This window comes from Chiloscyllium plagiosum, chromosome 29, assembly GCF_004010195.1.
Source record: "Chiloscyllium plagiosum isolate BGI_BamShark_2017 chromosome 29, ASM401019v2, whole genome shotgun sequence".
Lineage (NCBI taxonomy): Eukaryota > Metazoa > Chordata > Chondrichthyes > Orectolobiformes > Hemiscylliidae > Chiloscyllium > Chiloscyllium plagiosum.
In genome coordinates this window covers 15,241,695-15,263,895 of record NC_057738.1, presented here as the reverse complement: position 1 = coordinate 15,263,895, position 22,201 = coordinate 15,241,695, and the positions used below count along the sequence as shown (strand labels likewise).

The 22,201-nt window shown below is 38.4% G+C and overlaps 1 protein-coding gene across 8 annotated transcripts in view; it reads right to left on the bottom strand.

The window, feature by feature from the left end:
• Positions 1-14,473: 14,473 nt before the first annotated feature.
• Positions 14,474-22,201, bottom strand: part of eepd1 (endonuclease/exonuclease/phosphatase family domain containing 1) — a 152,722-nt gene continuing 144,994 nt past the window's right edge. For all 8 annotated transcript variants that reach the window (XM_043719188.1, XM_043719194.1, XM_043719189.1 and 5 more), the window contains one exon: positions 14,474-15,627. In XM_043719188.1, coding sequence (XP_043575123.1) covers positions 15,428-15,627 — 200 coding nt within the window. In that variant the 3' untranslated portion in view covers positions 14,474-15,427. The remainder of the gene's footprint in view (positions 15,628-22,201) is intronic.

The window sequence follows — 22,201 nt, the reverse complement described above, 5'->3', positions numbered from 1 at the left end:
TCAATCGCCAGAATGTCTCTCCTCAAATTTGGAGACCAGAACTGCACACGGTACTCCAGGTATGGTCTCACCAGGGCCCTGTATAGCTGCAGAAGAACCTCTTTGCTTCTATATTCAATCCCTCTTGTTATGAAGGCCAGCATGCTATTAGCCTTCTTCACTACCTGCTGTACTTGCATGCTTACCTTCATTGACTGCTGTACAAGAACACCCAGATCTCTCTGTACTGCCCCTTTACCTAAATTGATTCCACTTAGGTAGTAATCTGCCTTCCTGTTCTTGCCACCAAAGTGGATAACCATACATTTATCCACTTCATGATCATGATTGGCTATTAAGTGAAAGTTTGGTTGCGTTTGAAAATGAGATGGTTTTGATAAAGAAAAAGAGGAAAATCTATTTCCACTGCTAACCTGCTTTTTCTAGTCTTCTCCAAATCAGAACCAAGTCTCACAACTCATCCCTTCACTGCCCACTGCACTTCAATGCCTCTTTTGTCAACTGGGACTGTTTAAGTTGTTAGACTAGAATTCTATGCATTTTGATCATTACCTCCTCCAATTTTCTTGCTACTTTGTAATATAATGCACCACTCTACTGGCTTTTTTGAAATTAGGCTGCAATGGCGAACATATTTAACCTAAATAATTTTAAGATTCCTGGTTATTTTAGCTTTGTTCATAAGTATTTCAATTAGTATTCTTGCGTATTTATTTCTTTCTAAATGTTATACATCATTTTGTCTCCATTAGATTTTATATGCATATCATTTACAATGCATTCTAAAATTTCTAATTTCTTGTTATTCTATTGTCCTTCTTGGATTGATATTATCTACAAATCTAACAACTTGGCATCCAGGTTCCTTCACCAAATTATAAAAGGCAGTGGCCGTAGCACTGAGCAGTGAGGTCCTTACTCAGTACCTTACATAAGTATATCCCTAATGAGCATTTGATTCCTACTCTTCAACCGCTATTTTTATTCATAATCAAGATTTACACTGAATGTGCGGTTTTAAGGTTAATTAATTAGTTGTCTTGATAATGTTTCACATTAAAAAATAAGGGCAGATTAGAAAAAAGGAATTTCTTTTACACAGTTTTGTTGCGACATAGAGTGTTCTACCAGAGACAGTGAAAATAAAATCCATAATAGCTCATTAAAAATATATTTTCAAAATATTTATTCACATAATCTCTTTAAGCAAAGGTCTTGAAATTAGGAAGAGGACTGAACCCAAGTGGACAGCTCCTTCAGAAACTTGAGTGTGAAAAGCCAAATAGTTTCTGGAGGGCTGTAAATCTTTGATTGAAGAGAAGATGTAGGATCTATGACAGGCATTCAAGTTGTACGTAAAATCACATCTATGAACAGGTTGCAACAATGGCCCAGAATTTTCAGCAACTAACATTTGTCATTATTCCTTGAAATGTAACCGCAATTTCATGTCCATTTATTTGCAGTAAATTGAAAATTCCACAATACTATTCTTTCCATAGAGTACATGTGCTGAATTCCTTCTTCTTTTTCAATTAGAAATTTAAAGTAAAATTTTGAGAATTTACATTTTTACAAGGCCCACTGTAAAAACCTCTGAAGTCACACATTTGTTAAATTAGATATGACTGGGTTTATAACAATAGTTTGTACCTGTATAACATCTAGCATAATAAAATAGCCCAAAAGCCATTATGAATTAAGTATGACATTGTGCCAATGAAGAATTTTGTGGCAGATGACCAAATAATTGGTCACAGGAGTAGTTTTAAGGAGAGTCTTAAAGGAGGAAAGTGAGTTGCAAAGGCAGTGAGAAGGAACTCTAAAAATAGGAGTTTGGCAGCCGAAGGCACCCCAAACACTGCAGCAAGCAATTAAAATCAGGAATGCTCAAGAGGCTACAATTGGAAGGATGCAAATGCTCACAGTCATAGAATCAGCGCAGAAACAGACCTTTTGGTCCAACCAGTCCATGCCAACCATAATCACAAACTAAACTAGTCCAACCTGCCTGCGCTTGGCTCATATCCTTCCAAACATTTCCTATTCATCTACTTATCTAAATGTCTTTTAAATGTTGTAACTGTAACTGCATCAACCACTTCCTCAGGAAGTTCATTCCACACTAACCACTTGCTGTGCATAAGAATTGCCTCTCATGTCTTTTTAAAATCTTTCTCCTCTCACCTTAAAAATATGCCCCCTTGTCTTGAAACCCTCCAGCCTAGGGAAAAGACACTTACTATTCAGCTTATCTATATCCCTCATTATTTTATAAAACTCTATAAGGTCATCTCCCAACCTTCTGCATTCTCGTGATAAAAGTGCCAGCCTATCCAGCCTCTCCTAATAACTCAAACCCTCCAGTACCAGCAACATCTGGTAAATCTCTTCGGAACCCTGGCCAGCCTAATAATATGATTCCTACCATAGGGAGACCAGAACTGGATACAATACTCCAGAAGAGGTGTCACCTAAGTCCCGTACTACCTCAACATAATGTCCCATCTCCTATACGCAAAGGTCTAAGCAATGAAGGCAAGCACGCTAAACATCATCTTATTCACTCTATCAATATATGAAGCGAACTTCAATGAATTATGTACTGAACCCCTTGGTCGCTCTGTTTTACATCATTACCCAAGACCGTAGTTTTAATTATATATGTCTTCCCTTTGTTTATTTTACCAAAATACAATACTTCACATTTATCCAAATTAAACTCTATCTACCACTCTTGACCCAATTGAGCAAGATCTCTTTGTAATCTTAATAAGCTTCTTCACTGTCCAGTATACCACCAATCTTGGTGTCACCTGCAGACTATGCTTTCTACATTCTTATCTAAATCATTTATATAAAGACAATCGAAAATAGACCCAGCAGTGATCCCTGTAGAACACTGGTGGTCACAGAGGAGTATTTGAATAGTTATTTCATGTATTTATCTGTTTTGCTTTGAATTGAGAAAGTATAAGAAAGTGGGGGGGTGGGGTGAGGGGTTCAGATTTCCAAAGATCACCATTAGGATAAAAACGATTTTTAAAAACTCTTGTTCATGACATTTCAGCTTCTATTTTAAAACAAAAAAAAAATTGCAAAGACAAGAATAATTTATGCATTCATTTTCTGGTTTACTGATGAGAACACTAACCTTGCCTGATAATATCACTGGTATTGGATGCCTGGAGATCTCTTAGGTTCAAATAAATGTCAAAATGAACATCAGAGATCATAGACCTTTGTAGGAAGCTTTCTTCAATATCACTTGTGAGCATCATTGCTTAACTGTTGAATATGAAATCTGGATTAGAGTGGGCTGATGTTAAGATGCAAGGAGTCTTGTAGATTTAAGGTGAACTCAATTTGTAACACATTCAAAAAATAATGCAAACAGAATATAATTAATTGATGACTCCATCCAATCAGAATGAAGGTTATTACTAATAATTTTATTAGAGCTTCCAGTGAGAGTTTCAAAAGATGATACCCCTTGCATTTGTTTAAGGAAGCTTAAACAAATGATGTAGAGGTGCTGGTGTTGGACTGGGGTGGACAAAGTTAAAAGTCACACAACATCAGGTTATAGTTCAACAGGTTTATTTGGAAATACAAGCTTTCAAAGTGCTGCTCCTTTGTCAGGTGGCTACCTGGCATTGTGTGATTTTTAACTTTGCATTGGATTAAGTCCAAAGTACCTGGGAAGTCACTCTCAACTGCCAATAGATATTGAAAATTGATGCATGCAGTAGTTTAGCAATGTTGGGGTAACTGGATGTAGAATTGACTTTTTTTGTGTTCTCCCTACTCTCTTAAAGATACCTCTTTTTGCTAAGGTGTAATCCCATGGACAAGGATAGTCCGCATGTACTGTATCCAAGTGACTACTTTTAACTGTGTGCCTAATACAGTACTGTTTTGCATCCAACAAACACACATGCATACTTTCCATACCTATGAGCAGCAGGAATTTTGCATGACTGAAACTGAAATAAATAAACTACCTCTTTTGGAAAATCTCACATCTTCATATATTTGGAATACATATCAATATTCTCCTGTTCATCCAATTTATGCAACATAATTGTGGTGCCATCTATAATGATATAATTTCCCCATCAAAGTCAGAAGCCAGAATACTTGGACTTCAGAGGTTCAGTTATGAAGATAGATTACACAAGTCTGATTTGTTTTCTCTTGGACTTACAAGTAAAAGAGTGATCTGAATGAAGTCTTAAAGACATTAACTGGGAAAGACCAGAGTAGTTAAAGACAAACTACTTCCACTGTTTAGGGATTCTAGAACTAAGGGGCATAGTCTGAGAATGAGGGCCAGATTATTCCGGAGATATGTTACGAAGCACTTCTACACACAAAGGGTGATAGACATTTAAAACTCTTTTCCACAAATGGCAGAAGATGCTGGATCAGAACAGTGGAATAGGCTGAAGGGGCTGAATGACCTAATCCTGTTGCTATGTTTCTATGCATGAAGAATGGCAGTGATATTCTGTGCTGTACAAAGGTAAAAATTATGTTCTTCTCTCTGCTACCTCATGGTCCCAGGGCCACAACTTACTCCAGCACTATCACAGCACCCATATCTTATCAGGATATTGGATTACAACCCTCAATATTGGATATGTCTTGTCAACCTAATGACTGTCACCCCCAGCTCATTCTCCCAAACCACTGAACTGCCTGCACTCTGTGCTTCCTAGTCAATCACAGGTGATAATCCATATCTATCCTGTGTCATCATCAACTGATCTTTCATCCACTTCCATCATATTTAATCCCTCTCTTTGCCTCACTGCAGGAAGTACTGGCCCACACAGGCTGACAGTCCATGACTGGTGGGTAGATGACAAACATTAGACTCCTCATTCCTACAAATGGAACAGCATAATTGCTCAATTGGCGATGGAGAGGCCTCACTGACCAACTAACCCCAGGAGTATCACTGTGCTGCTCACGCATTGTCACCAGTGACAACTTATTCTCTCCTCACTGTCTCTTCCTTTTGTCTGGAGAAGCGAAAGTTAACTATTCTTCCTCATCTTTCTCTATAACAAATCTCCTGTTGAACAGAAAACCACCTTCAGAGGTACTGAAAGAACAAAACCTCAACTAGTGAATGAAAGATAGAGAACCGCATATGAACAACCTTGCACATGAGCAAAAAAAATCAAAGGAGTCGAAAGAAAGCTTAAAGAATACAGCTCATTAATGTCTGTGATCTGCTTTGGTGCCAGAATTGTGCTTCTGACTTATTTTCATAAACACCCACCAAGTCTATGCCTTGTCTAGTCTCTTTCTGTATCTGTTTGTTGGTGTATGCAAATGCTAAGGATCGATGAGTTTAAGTTGTGGAGGTATAAATTAACAATCCAATTTGCCATTGGTTAAAAAAATGGAAGAAGCCAGGTGTGCATATTCTTTTAACCTGAATTAGATGTTAGGTAAATTGAGCAACTTGTTGGTTTAATCAAAGCTTCACATTTATCATGGCTCTAGGAGTAGTGGGGTTTGATTTTCAGTGCACTCTGCCACAGAGCAATGACAGGACCACATTCTGGAGAACACATCGCTGACATAACTCTGCAATTAATCAAGGAAGGAGTATCCAGGTCTCTGAAATTCCAAGGACTGCTGGAGACCAGGCAGCTGCTCAGTCCCAGGCAGAAGCTGATCCCATATTCCCAGTCATTAATGATTTTGTAAAAATATATGGACAGGCACGGGAACCGCAGGCAGATTATTCAGATGCACTCAGTCAGCTGGATCATAGGATGAAGTGGCCCACCAATAATAGCAGTAGATTAGATTACTTACAGTGTGGAAACAGGCCCTTCGGCCCAACAAGTCCACACCCACCCGCCAAAGCGCAACCTACCTATTCCCCTACATTTACCCCTTTACCTAACACTATGGGCAATTTAGCACGGCCAATTCACCTGACCTGCACATCTTTGGACTGTGGGAAGAAACCGGAGCACCCGGAGGAAACCCACGCAGACACGGGGAGAATGTGCAAACTCCACACAGAACTGAACCCGGGTCTCTGGCGTGTGAGGCAGCAGTGCTAACCACTGTGCCACCGTGCTGCCCAGTAATGGAAGTACTCTTGAGGGCCTTGATGCTGTGCTGGTGAGCTTGTGCATACTGGCATTTTAATCAACAAAAGAACATGACCACTCTGCTGTTGTGGAAATTCTGATGGTGATTAAGTGCAGACTGATAAATCATTGAAGGATCAAACTTATTCTGACCCCTGTCTTGAGACAGGGATGCAAATGGATGCAAAGAAAGAATAGAGGTGAGGATAATTTTCTTCACTTGAATGAATCTTTGGGATTCTTGATTCCGGAGTGCTGTTGCTCAGAAGAGGCATTTGAGAATTTCAAGCTGAATTCATTCACATTCCACCCAAAATTGGCAATCCTCCCAGTGTGACTCATTTGCTGTGAAAAAGTCAGCAAAAACAAGAATCAAATCCCATGGGACTTTTCACGAGAAAGCACAATGCCAAAAGCATAGCCAAAAATTATTATGCCAAAGAAGCCTGAAGTAATGCAGTTTAGGAGCTACAGAGAAAGGCAGAGCTATCACAGAAGTCTTATGGTGCAGAAAGAGGCCATTCAGTCTTTTCCACCTGAATCAGCTCATGAAGTGAGATCCAGGAACATGTTTGCTAAGTGTGATGAAATCACCAGGGAGCTAAACAAGTACCAATTTTGTGGCAGCTTGAGATTATGAAGTAGGGAAAGTTGTTCACAGGTGGTGAGTATGTCAAAGAGCGCAGCATCAAAGCCTCAGGAGAGCCGTACAGTGATTTTAAAATCACAAGCTAAATTATTCAAAAAGTTAAATATATGCCTGAGTTCCAATAAAAGAGGCATGCTGTCAAAGCTTTTCATCTTGTATGTAGCTGGACAAATGAAGAACATCAAATTTCAAAGGGAACATCAATTTACACTGCATGTGAGAAAGGGTATCAATTGTTTGGCATGCTGACTGCAATTGAAGCTGTGCCCTGTAGAATACTTCAGGGATAATTCTCCACCAACTTTTTGTTCATATTCAAAAAAGGCAAGTCAATTCTTATTGTTCAAGGTGTTACCAGTTGTTAGGCAAGTTATTTTAATTGAAAAAGTTGCAAGGCCTGGACATGCTTATTTTCATCTGCAGAGAGCTGAACCCTGCCCATTAACATTTGTAACTTCCAGCAAGCATAAGTGAGTCACATCATGAAGCTAAATAATTATCTTAAATGGTTTGGTCATTATAACCAGTCAGTGCAGTGTTTGTAATGAGTACCAAGTTATAAACCATTGAAGGTAGATGATGTTCTGCACAGACCATGGGTCAATGGAAATAGATATTTTTATTTTTGCAGAAACTATTATCTTGTCACTTGGTCTACTCTTCTGACTATTGAGAGATGGAGGTAGATAATCTAACTTCAACTATTACTCGAGAGACTGTAGAATGCCTGAAACCACACTTCCGTTGTTATAGCATTCCAGACACAAGGATGAGCAACATTGGCCCTCAGCTCATTAATGAAGAATTCAATTGTTTCATAAAGGATTGGTAAATACAACACCACACATCATTGCTACCATATCCCCAGTCAAATTGAAAAACTAAGATGACACTGAAAGTCACCAAAGGAATCATTAAGATATTTAACAAACTTGGCTCAGATATATATAAAACAATCCTGGAGTGCAGAAACAAAGCTAATGGAAGCATTGACAGTAGCCTAGTGCAAAGACTAATTTCAAGTTGCACCAAAGCTGTTCTTTAAATAGCAAAGAAGTTTCTGAAGCCAGACATGGTAATAGGTGTGAGTGAAGACATCAAGTTTAAATGACAAAAAGCCAAATTTCATTTTGACAAGGCTGCCAAACCATCGCCAAAGTTCAGCATTGGAAATCTAATACATACTGACAATGATCTCAATAAAATCAGCCCAAGTGACAACTTTGGACTTGCTGAGAGCTGTTGTATCGTCATTGGTATACAGCAAAACACCTATATACTATCACAAATACAGGCACATCCACACAATTTTCGCAGTCAATTGTTTACCGAACAGGCACTGATGGAATCTTGTGTTACCAAGTATTACAGCAGGGGTTTCACAGTCTATGTTTGGAATAATTGGATTGCATTTCTGATTAACTTTTGGATCCAAATATAAACGTCTTGACTTCTTGCAGATGCACACTCCTAGCCCATTCTGAGATGCATCCATTTCTAGGACTGTCTTTTTGTATTCTAGCATTTAAGATTCTGTCGACAATTCTGGTTTGATTGATTGATGGTTCACCTGCCATACATGTAGGACATTTCTTTCAAGAACTATCTTAATAGTGATTCTTTATTAGAAACATTGGTTATGCATTGTACAAGGAAGTTTAAAAACTCTACCGTATTCTTTTCTTGGGAGTAGGCACATGTCTTCAACCTTGTCTGGGTCAGGATGGATCCCAACACCTGAACAGATAGTCAAAAATGTTGTCCCAACTTGCATTCACTTAGCACTTCTTATTGTTTAGTCATGTTCTTCTCAGTGAGCTGCAGAATTTCAACTATGATCTTCTCTGATTTTGCCTGTTACCTCAATATCATTTATATGCCTTCAAGAATACTTGGTATAATTCTGTTTATTTGTTTCTTGAACAGATAGACAGAAAGATAAACACTCAAAACCAACACCTTCCAAATGGTTTTCTGAAAGTAGCCATTTCAGAGATTTATTTGCCAAACAAGCCAATTGATATCATTGCTTGGCATTGCAGCTTGGCAAACAATTTAACTCCCATGAATTTGGAAATCAATTTTTCTAATGTTGGAATTTTGTGTGAGCATCTCTTCAAAGAAGGGATTAGACATCTTAGGTCTGATCATACCCACACCATCTGATTGTGCCATCTGTCTTTAGTGCATACATGGTAGAAATGTAAAATAAAACAAAGAACTGTAGATGTTGGAAATCTGAAATAAAAACTGAAAGTCCTGGAGAAACTCAACAGATCTGACAGCTTCTTTAGACAGCAACAGCATTATTATTTCAAGTTCAGTAACCCTTTGTCAGAACGGAGGATCTGCATGAAGGTAGTGAGAATGGATTAGAGGTCTAACCTGCTTAGCTGTTCTTACCCTGGTTAGCTGGTCAAACCCTTCATCCCAGGCTATCAGCATGATAGAACTGTACATGACGTACATGATGGATATTATCACTGAGTTTGACATCATCTAGCTTGCTCCTAAGCTTCTCTTTCATGTTAACGTTGGAATTCTGGGAAGGTTACCAGATGAAACTGCATCTACTCTGCAGTGCACTACAGTTTCACCTGTGACCAGTGGGGGCAGAACTTCCTGTCTACCCACTAGCACAATTTAGCATTTTCGAGAGTGTGGTGCTGGAAAAGCACAGCCGGTCAGGAATTCCTGATGAAGGGCTTATGCCCAAAACGTCAATACTCCTGCTCCTCGGCTGCTGCCTGACCTGCTGTGCTTTTCCAGCACCACACTCCCAATTTAGCATTTTACTCACTAGTGAATATTTGATGAGCTGAGACAAACTGAATCATGCAGGATAAACTGCCCCACTCACATGTGGAAGTCCCTCTTGCTTTCCCCCCCCACACTCAGCCTGAACAAAAAATGCCACCCAATTTAAGTCATGTTCACAATGATGGGAACTTGTTAGCCTTCTAGTTGAAGGATTTTTTTCACTCTGAATCTTGACTCTAGTTGGTCTTACTGCTAACACCATGTGATTTTGAATTGATGTCTGTCAATGGTGCACTCTTTGTTTGCATTGCCATCATGCTGCACATTTAATTTTGCTTGCTTACGACCCATTGTGACCTCGAGTTATATCTTTGGAATCAGATTTCTTGCATGGATGAGCCCAGTGTTCTTTTGCAGCTCATGACTTGCAAAGATGTAGAACACAGAACAACCTCACAGTGGATGCAACAGACTGCACTTCCTCACAACTTTCTGCATCCTTGCTACCATGGTAATAATGGTAACCAATGCTTCCAGATATTGTTGTCCAACTACAATGGCATCCTATGTTAAGTTGTCTTTTGGCAGTGCATTGATATCATGACACTTCTTTCTCTAGAAGAGGTTTTTTTTGAAAAAAATTAATAAACTTTGATATTATAACCTGCTCCATTATCTGCTCAGATTTCTCAGCTCAGAGAAATCAAAACCTTTTCTCTTGTTAAAGTACCTGCTGATGAACTAACCAGTTGGATGTTGTGGCTTTTGCCTATAAGTCATTAGACATAAGAAATAGAATGAATAGGCCATTCAGTCCCTCAAGGCTGTTGCACCATTGTATAAGATCTACCCCAGGCTTCAACTGCTCTTTCGTGCCAGCTCCTCCTAGCTGTCAATTCCTCAAAAATATACCTAGCCCCTCTTTAAATACTTTGTGATGTAGCCTCAACAACTCGCACTACATTTGAGAGAAGAAATTCCTTTGCATCTCAGTTTTAAATGAATGGCCCCTTATTCTGATATTATGTTTCATAGTTTGAGATTCCCCCACGAGTGGAAACATCTTCTCAACATACGCCCTGATATGCCCACCTCAGAACCTTGTATGTTTCAATAGGATTATTCTTCATTCTTCTGAACTCTAATGAATAAAGGCCTAGCCTATTTAGCTATTCTTAATACCTCAGACCCTTTAACTCAGGTGTCAGCCCTAGTGAATCTCTTTTGAACTGTTTCCAATGATAAAATATCATGTAATGAATATGGAAACCATATCTGTACACAGTATGCTAGTGCCAAGTTTTTGCCCATTCCCATCTATATCTCTCATCACAACATACTCTCCCATCTATTTTCGTATCATGAGCAAATTTGGATACATTACATTCTGTCCTTTCCTCCAAGTCATTAATATTAATGATAAATAATTGAGGGCCTAGGATTCATCCTTATGGCACTCCATTAGTCATGTCTTTCCAACTTGAAAAAGACCCATTAATCCTGACACGGTCTTCTGCTTGTTAACTGATCCTCAATCCATGCTAAAATGTTACCCATGATGCAGTGAACTCCTCTCGTGCGATATCCCTTTATGTGGCCCCTTACTGAACATCACATAAAGGAACAGAAAGAAAAATGAGTAAAGTGGAGAATAGTAAACAAATACCCAGACAAGGCAATGGCATCAAAGTCAAAGAACATCAAAATGGAGAATCATGTAAAAGAACTAGAAGTAAAGTTAATTCCTGTTGAATGGAAGGTAACACATATAACTCTGCTATTTAAAGGAGGGAGACTTGTTATCTTGATGTCCATATTGAGGAAGATGTTAGAATCAATATAAAGGGTGTGATAACTGAACATTTAGAAAGAATAGCAAAATTGATCAGGCTAGAGTCAACATGGATGCAGGCAATATGTGAGCTGAGTTGGAAACTTATTTTAAAAGGTCTTGGGGAGAGACATTAACCAAGAGAAAATTTGGATACATTACACTCTGTCCTCTCAAATGAATGACAGCACTTTGCTGAAAGGAAACAAATTAAAGCCACATTAGCTGAGCAAGAAAATTTAGCATGGAAATTGGGTGAATTTTCATTGGGGTTTGGTTATTGCTGGGGTAAATGGGATAGATCTTTTTACTGATAATTTTAATGTGATTGTTACACTAGTTTTTGTCTAGTGTAATATAGTTTATGTTTTGTACATAATAAATGTTATTTCATTTTGTTAAAGTAGCCTCTCATGAATATCCTGAGTGACTGACCTCCATAACAAAATAAGAAGAGAAATAAAACTTATCATCAATCAGGTCAGGCTCCACTATGGGGTTTGATTGGTCCAGTGTTACCATTACCTGAGAGCATAACACATATGACTCACAAACGCCCTACACCAACACTCATGTACTGTATACACATTGTTAGGTACTGGAGTAGAGGTAGCTAGAGCATATAGTCTTAAGGTAAAAGGGGGTAAGTTTAAAGATGAGAAACAAGTGCTTTTTTAACACAGGTGGTAAAGTGCCAGAGGAAGTGATGTGGATGGATACAATAGCAATGTTTAAGAGGCATCTTGACAGATATAGGAATGGACAGGGAACAGTGTGTGATGGACTACATGTAGGCAAAATGTTTTTAGTTTAGAAAGGCATCCTGTGTTGATGCAGTCTTGGTGGACTGAGGGGCTTGTTCCTGTACTGCAATGTTCGTCTTCATCATTGCTCAACAACTCACTTAAATACAGCAACATTGCCTCCGACTCTCTTAGCCAGAGAGTTCAGATAGACCATCAGATTGAGGTTGAAGATTCTTCTCAAGGTATACCCAATTCTTATACCTATTGTTTCCTGTGTCAGACAACAAATATGTCCTCCTGCCATATTGACCAAGTCTGCATCTGTGAATAGGACAGTCTTTGATGGATACAGGAGGATTTCCATCAGAGATATCTCATTCGTTACATCAGAGAAATAAACAGTCTGTCTCCAGAGCTTCTGAAGCCACAAGGGTAGAACCACATAGGATTAAAGAAAACTTCTTAGTTTGAATTCACTTGGCTGTTTGAGATACCTTCTTTGCATTATATTATTTTGTACTCTTCATTGTTGTCTCCTTTGACACAATGAACACAAAGCTTTATAGGAACAGTGTCCCCAGATGAACATTTGCAAACTGCATGCTTGTGCTGGAATTGTTTATAGTTGTTGGAATGTTTTCTGATGGGTTGCAAGATCCAAAGGGGTTAGGTTTACAGTGCAATATGACATCAGGTTTGTAAATTATCGATGAGGTTGTCACAGGTTTCTCTGTCAGTACTATGCTCATATCATGCTCCTCTTACTCTAGCTCATTCTCTTCTCCCTCCCTCTTGGAAGCTGAACTGCCTGCACTTCTCCTGCCTACAGCTTTAGTGCCGTCTGCAGTGCTATGCTCTATGAAGTAGACCACAACCATTCTGGACAACTCTGCTGATGTATACTGAAAGGCACTCCCAGATCTTCCAAGGCATCTGAACCTCATTTCAACAAGGGAGATCTGTAGTGATGTGATTCCTGTTGTACCTTTCCTCAACATCATTGGCAGCACTCCTGGCACATTCATGTCATCAGATCAGTTCCTAAAGGGTAGTAGAGCAACCTACTCAATCTTAACACCCATGATACAGACTTGACAGGCCAAGTGAATGGGCAACAAAGTGGAAGATGCAGTATACTGTACAGAACTGTAAGATTATTCACCTTTGTTGTAATAATAGAAGAGCAGAATTTTTTATAAGGCATTTAAACTTCTAAATGTTCACATTCAGAGGGACATGTATGATACAAAGAACAATTGCCTCTGTAGCTATCAATAATGTAGCTTTCTTCTGTTGAGATGGCATTTGTAAAATGGAGATATGTCCGAAATAAGTTTTAAGAATAAGAGTGCTAACAAACTGAAGGGAAATTTTACTTATTTTATGCTCATAAAAGGTTAGAGCTAATTTTGAGGAGTTTCATTCAATTGCTATACCAATTTGTTTAGGAGGCTAAGAACAACCCACCAGATATTAGCTACTGTGCTACCCTCAGAATGATATCACATATTAAATCCAAAATTGGATGCAAATTTAATTCAGCGTGGGCCATCAAAACAATGACAAAATATATCAAGTATTTCTGGAGGACAAGACTTTATAACAATGGTGTCCTCAAGGGAACAATTATCTATTAGAAAATCACTCAATATGAAGTGGCTCAATTCAAGCTGGGAGTACTGCAGACTGGCACGTCCACAACATTTGAATATACAGAGACCCCACACTCAAGGACTGAAGAGAAGCAGCCTTGGTTGCTGAGAGATGAAACAGGACAACAAAGCATCAGGATTGTGTCTCTACCAGGAGAAGTTAGGACACTGGGACATTGAGGGTGAGAAGGGAGAAGACAGGACGGGGTCAAGGGTGTGGGGGAAGAGTAAGATAAGGACTGGGAGTGGGAGACAGGATACAAAACAAGGGGTGGACAGGACATGGTCAGGAGTGTTTGCTTTGCCTTTTATTCAATGCTTTTGTTTTTCCATCCTTGCTTTCAAATTATATAAGGGATACAATATTTCAATATATTGTACAATACGAAATCAGAAAAAAGTCCCTTTTAATATTGGGAAAAGTTCATGGCATTTGTAATGCTTGCCAACTCTCCCTTCAACTAAAGCTCAATTCTTTGATATTTTCGGTATAAAGTAAGCATGATGCTCAATTTTCTTTTTCTTGCTGGATCAACAGCTTTAACCAGTCACAACCCATTCCTAACTTACATTGAGTTTTTGACACTAGGCTGTGCAAGACAAAGAGAGCACTTTCTTTCTTTCAGAAATAAAGAGGTCACTTTGATGCTTAAATGGTAACATTTTGTAATCAGCATCAGACAAGTATTTTAATCATCTTCATATCTTCAACAATGACAGGTGCATCAACAATTTGCTCACATTGGTTAAGTTTATTAGCTTTTTAATCAAAGGTGCAATTTCAGAGTAACATACAGTCTCATATTACAAGTTGTAATGATAGTAATTGTCATAAATGGTACCATTTCGGTATTCTAGTCACAGGCGCACTGGAGACAGTCAATGCTCAAGTGTCAGACTGTGGATCTAGCTCCACTGTGCTAGCACCATTTTACTGCAGAATGCAGACTCATCCCTTAAAACTCCCTGGGTTCAAGCAAATTATGAATTACCCCAGCAGTATGTTACTAATGTGCAACAGACGCAATCTTAGCGTACCAAACATTTTCACTCTCCATAAAGTACTGTACCAATACAAGATCAGTACAAATAGATTTTTTTTTTCTTTTTGTATTGCTAATATCAGAATAGGAACAATATATCCTAAAGTTCTGTGCAATAATCACAAAATAAATTTTTTTGTTTTACTATTTTGAGAAGATTTATGTACAAATTGAACCTTTTATATAATGTGTTATCCAAAGCACAAAATACCAGCAGCAACTGTAGTTTTTGTATTTAGCTTCTGAATTCAAGCTACATCAGTGGTATTGAATTGAATAGTGCAGTACCTTGAAGTTTTTTTGAACTGGAAAGACAGAAGGAAGAAACTAAACACAATTCCATTTTCTTTTTCAAAATAGGGTATATTAATAACATTACGTTAAATTGCCATTTCATTTGGCATAAAGTATCTTTCCTTCAATTTAAAAGTCTCTTCTTACTCCAGTTCCCCACCAAAAAAGAACATTTGACTACATTTCTCTATTACATACTTATTGTAGTAGAAATAAATCACATCACAACTTAATCGTTAAAAAAGGCAGATTAGATGCTTTCACATTCAGTCACTAACTGGCTTCATTGACACATAAATGTCCAGTAACAACATGATACACAGCCTTTGTGTGTCACCGTTCATCCTTCGTGCTCCCATCGGCTTGCTCAACAGTTACTGCACTGCCGTTTCCAAATGGCACTTTCCTATTTAAGTCTTTGTCTATGTAGAATTCTGCCCATAATGGGCAGTGGTCAGACGCAACTCCACCCCATGACCAACAGTCAGGAATCCAGGGATTGGTGAGACCTTCCCTAACAACAGCCCAATGACCTGCATAACATAGGGAAAACAAAATTGCAAACATATTTAGAGAGAGAGAGAGAGAGACAGAAAGGAAGCCTTTCTTCTTAACCTGACATTGTAAGATATGGCAATATCTGAATTTTGAACAAAAAAAGGTAAAGCTTAAAAATATCAGACTGCTTGTCAAAGTCAAATTTAAATCAGAAGTAAAATTGAACTCAAACAGTTGAAGTTATTTTTGCACCAAATATTATCAGTACTATTTATGAAAGTATACAACATGGAGGTAAATTATGTCTCTAAAACACACTCTGCTCTTTTTACCATATTCCTTAAAACTTACCTCTTTGACCAAATGATTAATCACTCATCCTTAAACCTGCTGATATAGTTTAATGTCAGCTTTTATTGCACCTGAATGCACATAACATTCAAAACAAAACAGATTAACCAGTACCTCACATAAAAATACAGCAAACTTTATTTAACTGTTACCTTATCAATTGGCACTCTTGAAAAACCAGCAAAAATTAAATACCTCAAATACTGCAATGTACTATAATGTCTGAGTATTTATGCTCTACATTGGATCAACAAACCTGCAGGTGTAGATTGAGAACACAGGCATGGACATTGTCACTGGCACTGTGAAGGGACAGTGTAGAAGGAAGACTCAAACAAGCAGCAAAGAATATACTGACTGAGAAAACCGATGAGTCCAAGGACCAAGAGGATCAGACAGTGGCAATGTTAGCAGATTTCATGGATTGTCCTCCAGAAAGACAAGGAGGGAGAGGAAATGGCAGCTGCAGCCACACCGAACAGCCATATCTGAGGGCATTGGGGGCAGAGATGGTGGCAGTGGTGGAAGTCACAGTGTGAAGTGCGCTGCTTGTAACCAAGTCAGTATGGTTAGGGAAGATCCTTTCAGTGTTACACTCAGTTTGCGTGTGGGAGGGTGCATTAGCTGAACGAACCGACTTCATCTCCAACCAGCTTCAGGTTGAGTGCAAAAGTACTGTGGAGTCTCTGTCTCCTTCAATTTCTAATGTTTTTAAAAAATATATATAACTGTGTTCTTATACTGATTTTAGGATGTGTGTTGATGTTTTTACATTGATTTTTTTTGAGGGATGTTGTTGTCTCAAGCCTTTATTTGGTCTGGATTTACTGCAGTTATATGTACCTCTTGATTATCCAGAATATTTGTTCAACCAGCACACTCCTGGTCCCATAGGGGTATTTAACAAAACGTTTGCTGTATATACCATCTATAAACCATCACAGAAATATGGCTGCAAGATGACTTGGAATGGGATCTGAATATTGAAACATATATAGCATTTGAGGAGGACAGCAAGTTATGAAAAGGTCACGAAGTGGCTCTATTAAATAATGATGATATTAGCTCAAGAGAGAGGGACAACCTAACTCCAGGAAAAAGAAATGATCCTGGTAGAATTAAAAATTGATAAAGATAAAAAGTAATTGATGGGAGCAATATACGCGGCCCCAAAGTAACCACACGGTAAGAGAGAATAAAGGAAGAAACTATGAGATCTTGTCAGAATGGTATAGCAACAATCATGTGGTGATTTTAATCTACATATAGACTGAAAATTTGGACAAGCAAAGGTAGACTGGATGAGGAATTCACAAAATTAGGCTTTATTAGATTTAGTATCATGTAATAAAATGGGATTAATTGATGACTTCATAGTGAAGGGGTCTCCTTCGGCAGCAGTCATAAATTTACATTCAATTGAAGGGATTAAAGTGGGCCAAAACTAGTAATGCAATGAAAGCAGACCTAGTTTAAAAAAAAGGTATAATAATTGGATTATATATTTGTTTGGCAACGTGTAAGAAGTGCTGTGCCATAGGAATTACCATTGGAGCTTCAAATTTTCACAATTTCTAGAAATGACTTGAATGAAGGAACTGAAGGTATGGTTGTTGAATTTACTGATGACGCAAGGCAAGTAATATATGAAGGGAAAATAAGAAAGCTACATAGGGGTAAAGATAGGCTGAGTGAGTGGGCAAAGATCCGGCAAATGGAGAATACGGTGGAAAAATGTGAAATGATACATTTTGGCAGAATTTTTTTTAAAAAAAACTAGAATGGTGAGGGATTGCAAAGCTCTGAGGAACTGGATGTCCAAGCGCATGAATCACAGAAGATTAGTATGCAATACAACAAATAATTAGGAATCACGAATAAAATGTTACTGTCTCTTGCATGTAGTACTAAATACAAAGAAGGAAAGTTATATTCAGTTGCACAGGACATTGGTGAGACCACATTTTTAGTAATGTACAGATTAGCTCCTTATTTAAGGAAGGATGCAAGTGCTTTGGAAGCAGTGCAGAGACTATATTAGATCCCCTACAGTGTGGAAACAGGCCCTTCGGCCCAACAAGTCCACACTGACCCTCCGAAGAGTATCTCACCCAGACCCATTTCCATCTGACTAACGCACCTAACATTATGGGCAATTTAGCATGGCCAATTCACCTGATCTGCACATTTTTGTGACTGTGGGAGGAAACTGGAGCACCGAGTTTGGAATCAAACCCAGGTCCCTGGCGCTGTGAGGCAGCAGTGCTAACTACTGAGCCATTGTGCCGCCATGATGCTTACTAGACTAATACCTGATGGGGTGGGTTTGACTTAGAAGGAAAGGATGGACAGGCTTGGCTTGTATCTCATGATGTTTGCAAGAGTAAGACACAACTATATAGGATACTGAAGGATCTTATCAGGGGGTGCACGGGGAAAGGAGATTTCCTGCCTAAGCCATCCTGGCCAATAACTATGAGCAGCTACTCCTGACACTGAATGACTGTTGTCCCCTTGCCCATTTCCATTAGAAAGAATGAAAACTAGTCTTCAAAGAACAAAAACTGTATTTTCCAAAACACTGCATTCATAATAGGATATTGTGGTACCCAGTAGATGTTATACTTATACTTGTATCCTGGAATGCTGACTTTGTTTGGTGGTGCCATTAACTGCAGGAGTCGTCAATGCTATTGTTTGTCATTTCTATTTGTATTTGGAATCTTGCTCATTACACAACAGGACTAAGAATGATTGGGAAACTAGAACAGACTTGATTTGCCGTTAGTTTTGACTGACTGATCTTGGTTTTGAGTATTCTCTTCACCTTGGCTGGTCACTATGTATGTTCTCAGGTACTTTGAATGAAAACTTACAGTCCCAATGGTAACTTTGATAATTCTACATTTTTATTGGGCATGTTTATCATCTTTACTTTGAGTATAATAGTAAATTGGTGTGCCAAACATGAACTCTGCCAGTGACAGAATAATTACACTCAGTGGTGATGCTTTCAAATGCAAAGTTTTAATGAGCAGGTCTTGCTTCATTTGTTGACATTGGAGGATTAGATTTTTCACTTTGTGAATCATACCATCAGCTAGATCTTGGACCTGGGATAATGTAAAGAAGCAGTGAGACCAATAATCCATTTTTCTCACATGTCCTGGTTTGGCTTGCCAATAAATTGTGCAGCATTATATTTAATAATCTCTTTAGGGATGCCAAATAATCTAAAATGCAGCTCAATGTATGTAATAGCTGTACTCGACGTATTGACAAATGATGGGGTAAAAGTAGTCAACAAGAACTATGCAAGCCATTTCCATGAACATTAAAACCATGTAATGCAATTCGGGATCAAGGATTGAGTAGGGAATTCATACAGTATTAATGGTTCTTTGTGCTGATTTGGCATATACTCTTAATGTGCCTTGCGGTTCTTAACAAGTAGAGAAATCACTGCCAATACTAAGCCAACATACTAACTCTTACAAGTCTTCTTATCCATTTATGCCCACATGAGTGAAGTTTTTGAACAGTATCAGGTCATAATCATTTTGGCATGATAACCTTCCTTCCTTTACAAATGACACCTTGGGAGATGCTTTGCTCATCCCAAAAAGCCAAAGTTTCATGTGCTCATAGACATGCTGAATTGAATGAACTCATCCTTCAACAATGTTTTTGTATAATTTCTATAGCATGGAATCTTTTTCTGTACCTTCTCTTGGTGGCTTACTTTTGAATTCAGTGAAAGGTACTAAGTCAGTTGGAGAACATCTTAAAATTTTATTGCAATGAAATCAACTTGCAGATCCCAGGATATACCTTCTGTTTTCACCAGATTGGATAGTCTGCGGAGTGTGACCACCAGGTTACTTGGTTTATACTGAATCTCAAAGTTATACCCTTGGATTTTTAAAATCAGGAAACATTGACGTTTTGGCAATACACTGGTCAATGGTTTTCACCACATCATCTCCAAATAATTTGCAATCAGTTGCTACCACAAATCTTTTGCAGACTACAGAGGCATACAAAACGTAACTTCAAAACTATAGCTAATGGATCTCACTCAATATCGGAGTGATTGGAATGTGCTCATGAGAAAGCTTTTGAAGCCGATGCAAACAATTTGATTTTTGTAGACATACTCAGTAAGGCATCTTCAAATATGTTGTATTTCCAGGGTCAGAGAATTTGATGCCTTTGATGGTGACTATTTCAGTGCTGGCAGTCCTCATGCAACAGTAAAGCAATATACTTTCTCAATAATTCCACTAGTAATGAAGATCTTTGAGCAAAACAGGAAGGAAATTAGAGACTTAGAAATTTTTGAAGATCAAAATTGTCTCAGTAGTTGGCATGACTTTTATGTCCTCTATAGTACTTGGATCAGGATGTAAGCCCATATTGGAACAAAGAAAATCAAAAAGATGATCCATGACATTGTTGTTATATTTGACTGCTGAACAACTTCAATGTCTGCCACTTGGAGCAATAAGTGCAGATTATGGTCATATTCTTGCTTTGTTCTACCTAACCCAGCAATGTCATCGATACAGATAGATCCTTGAACATTGGTTGCAATTTAATCCAGGTAAGCTTAAAAGAAACCTTGGTTAACTCAGAGACCAAAGTGAAATTGGTGAAAACAGTATTTTGAGAATGGAATAAAGAATGTCATGACTTCTGCGGACTCATTCATGGTGGCCAGTAAACCACGCATGGCATCACTGCTTCCATTGATTGTGACTAGTGTTAGGTCATGACATGCTGATAGATCTGCAACAGCTGACCCAGCAGTGTCTATGATATAGAACATCTGTAACACCCAGGAAGATTGATTATACTTCCACTCCAGCACCATTGCTCCTGAACATGGAATTGGTGAACTTTTGTATGCTGAAGGATCTACATTTATAGGTTTCATGAGGGCTTTCCATGTCTGGTACACTTTTATTTGGAAGTCACAGGAGTAGGAAATTGGCACTTGCCTCATGTCAATGTTATAGCTTCTGGAAGAAAAATAACTTGAATTTTGGCAAACTCCTAGTCATAGTGATAATGTGAACGTTTTCCACATGATTCAGTGTGAAATAAGTGCTCAGCAGTCTTTCTTATTGTGTGTGTCACCAGGTTCAGTTTGGTGATCAGCATTCATCCCTGGCAGAATCGTCTTTATTCCAACTTGAGGATACTCCCTGTTCACATCTTCTATGGGTTGGTGCACCCTTCATTGTAGTTACATCAGTGTTTGCTCTAATATATTGATTGAAATGGCCATTTTTGCCTCCTGCCTTGCAAACTTGATTGGAGACTAAGCATTTCTTGGTGCATGCACAAGACTACATCTTTCACATGGCTTGCTATGTTTGAGTCTTCAAATTATTGTATCAAGTGTTGAGTTCAAAGTTAGGATCTGTAAGCTTCATTGACCTTTGAGTATCATTTCATATTTGTGTCCATTCTTCAGTAGCTCTTTGATGCTATAAGCTTCTTGTTTGTCTAACAAATCTTTCTGGAAAACTTACTTGTTGGATGTGACCACCAACTCGACAATTCTGCTGGTGAGCTCCCTACCAGAAAGATCATATAATGAGCCTTTTCCTCTGCAATTGTTCATAAAGTGGTCAGTGGATCCTGTAAGCTTCTGTCTAAGTGATATAAATTTTAATCAATGAATATAGAAGTTTAATCTGATCCTTAATTAGCTTTCTAATGTGATCCACACCTTTTGGCATCTTTTAACTCTTGGGCTAATGGTCCTGATGTGGTGACTCTATGTAGAACTGCATTCACAGCTGTTAAGCAAATCTTAATGGCCTATTTTTCTGTATTAGGCACATCCAAATCTAGAAACCATAGCTCAGAAAAACATTTAAAGCATTTTAAATTCTATTAGGAGTCTGCTACATCTGAACGAGGGAATTTTGTGGACATCCTGATCATATGCCTTTGATTTTGCTTTGCTCAGCATCATCAACACACAATCTGATCACTTGCCTTTCTCAAGTGAGCTAAACTGGCTTCTTGAGAGGGATTTGTCTGCTTACTGCCATGCTGTGTTTTCAACAATCTTAGTGCTGTAACAACAAAGATAACCAGGATTGTCTCATGCACGACAACATGATTTATCAATCTCAACCATGTGTTCGACCTGTAGATTAACTTCCATGATGACTGCTCAAGTACAATAGGTCTCGTCAGTATGTTTTTTTTCTACCCCTGTTTAGGTTAATGATATTGTTTTAA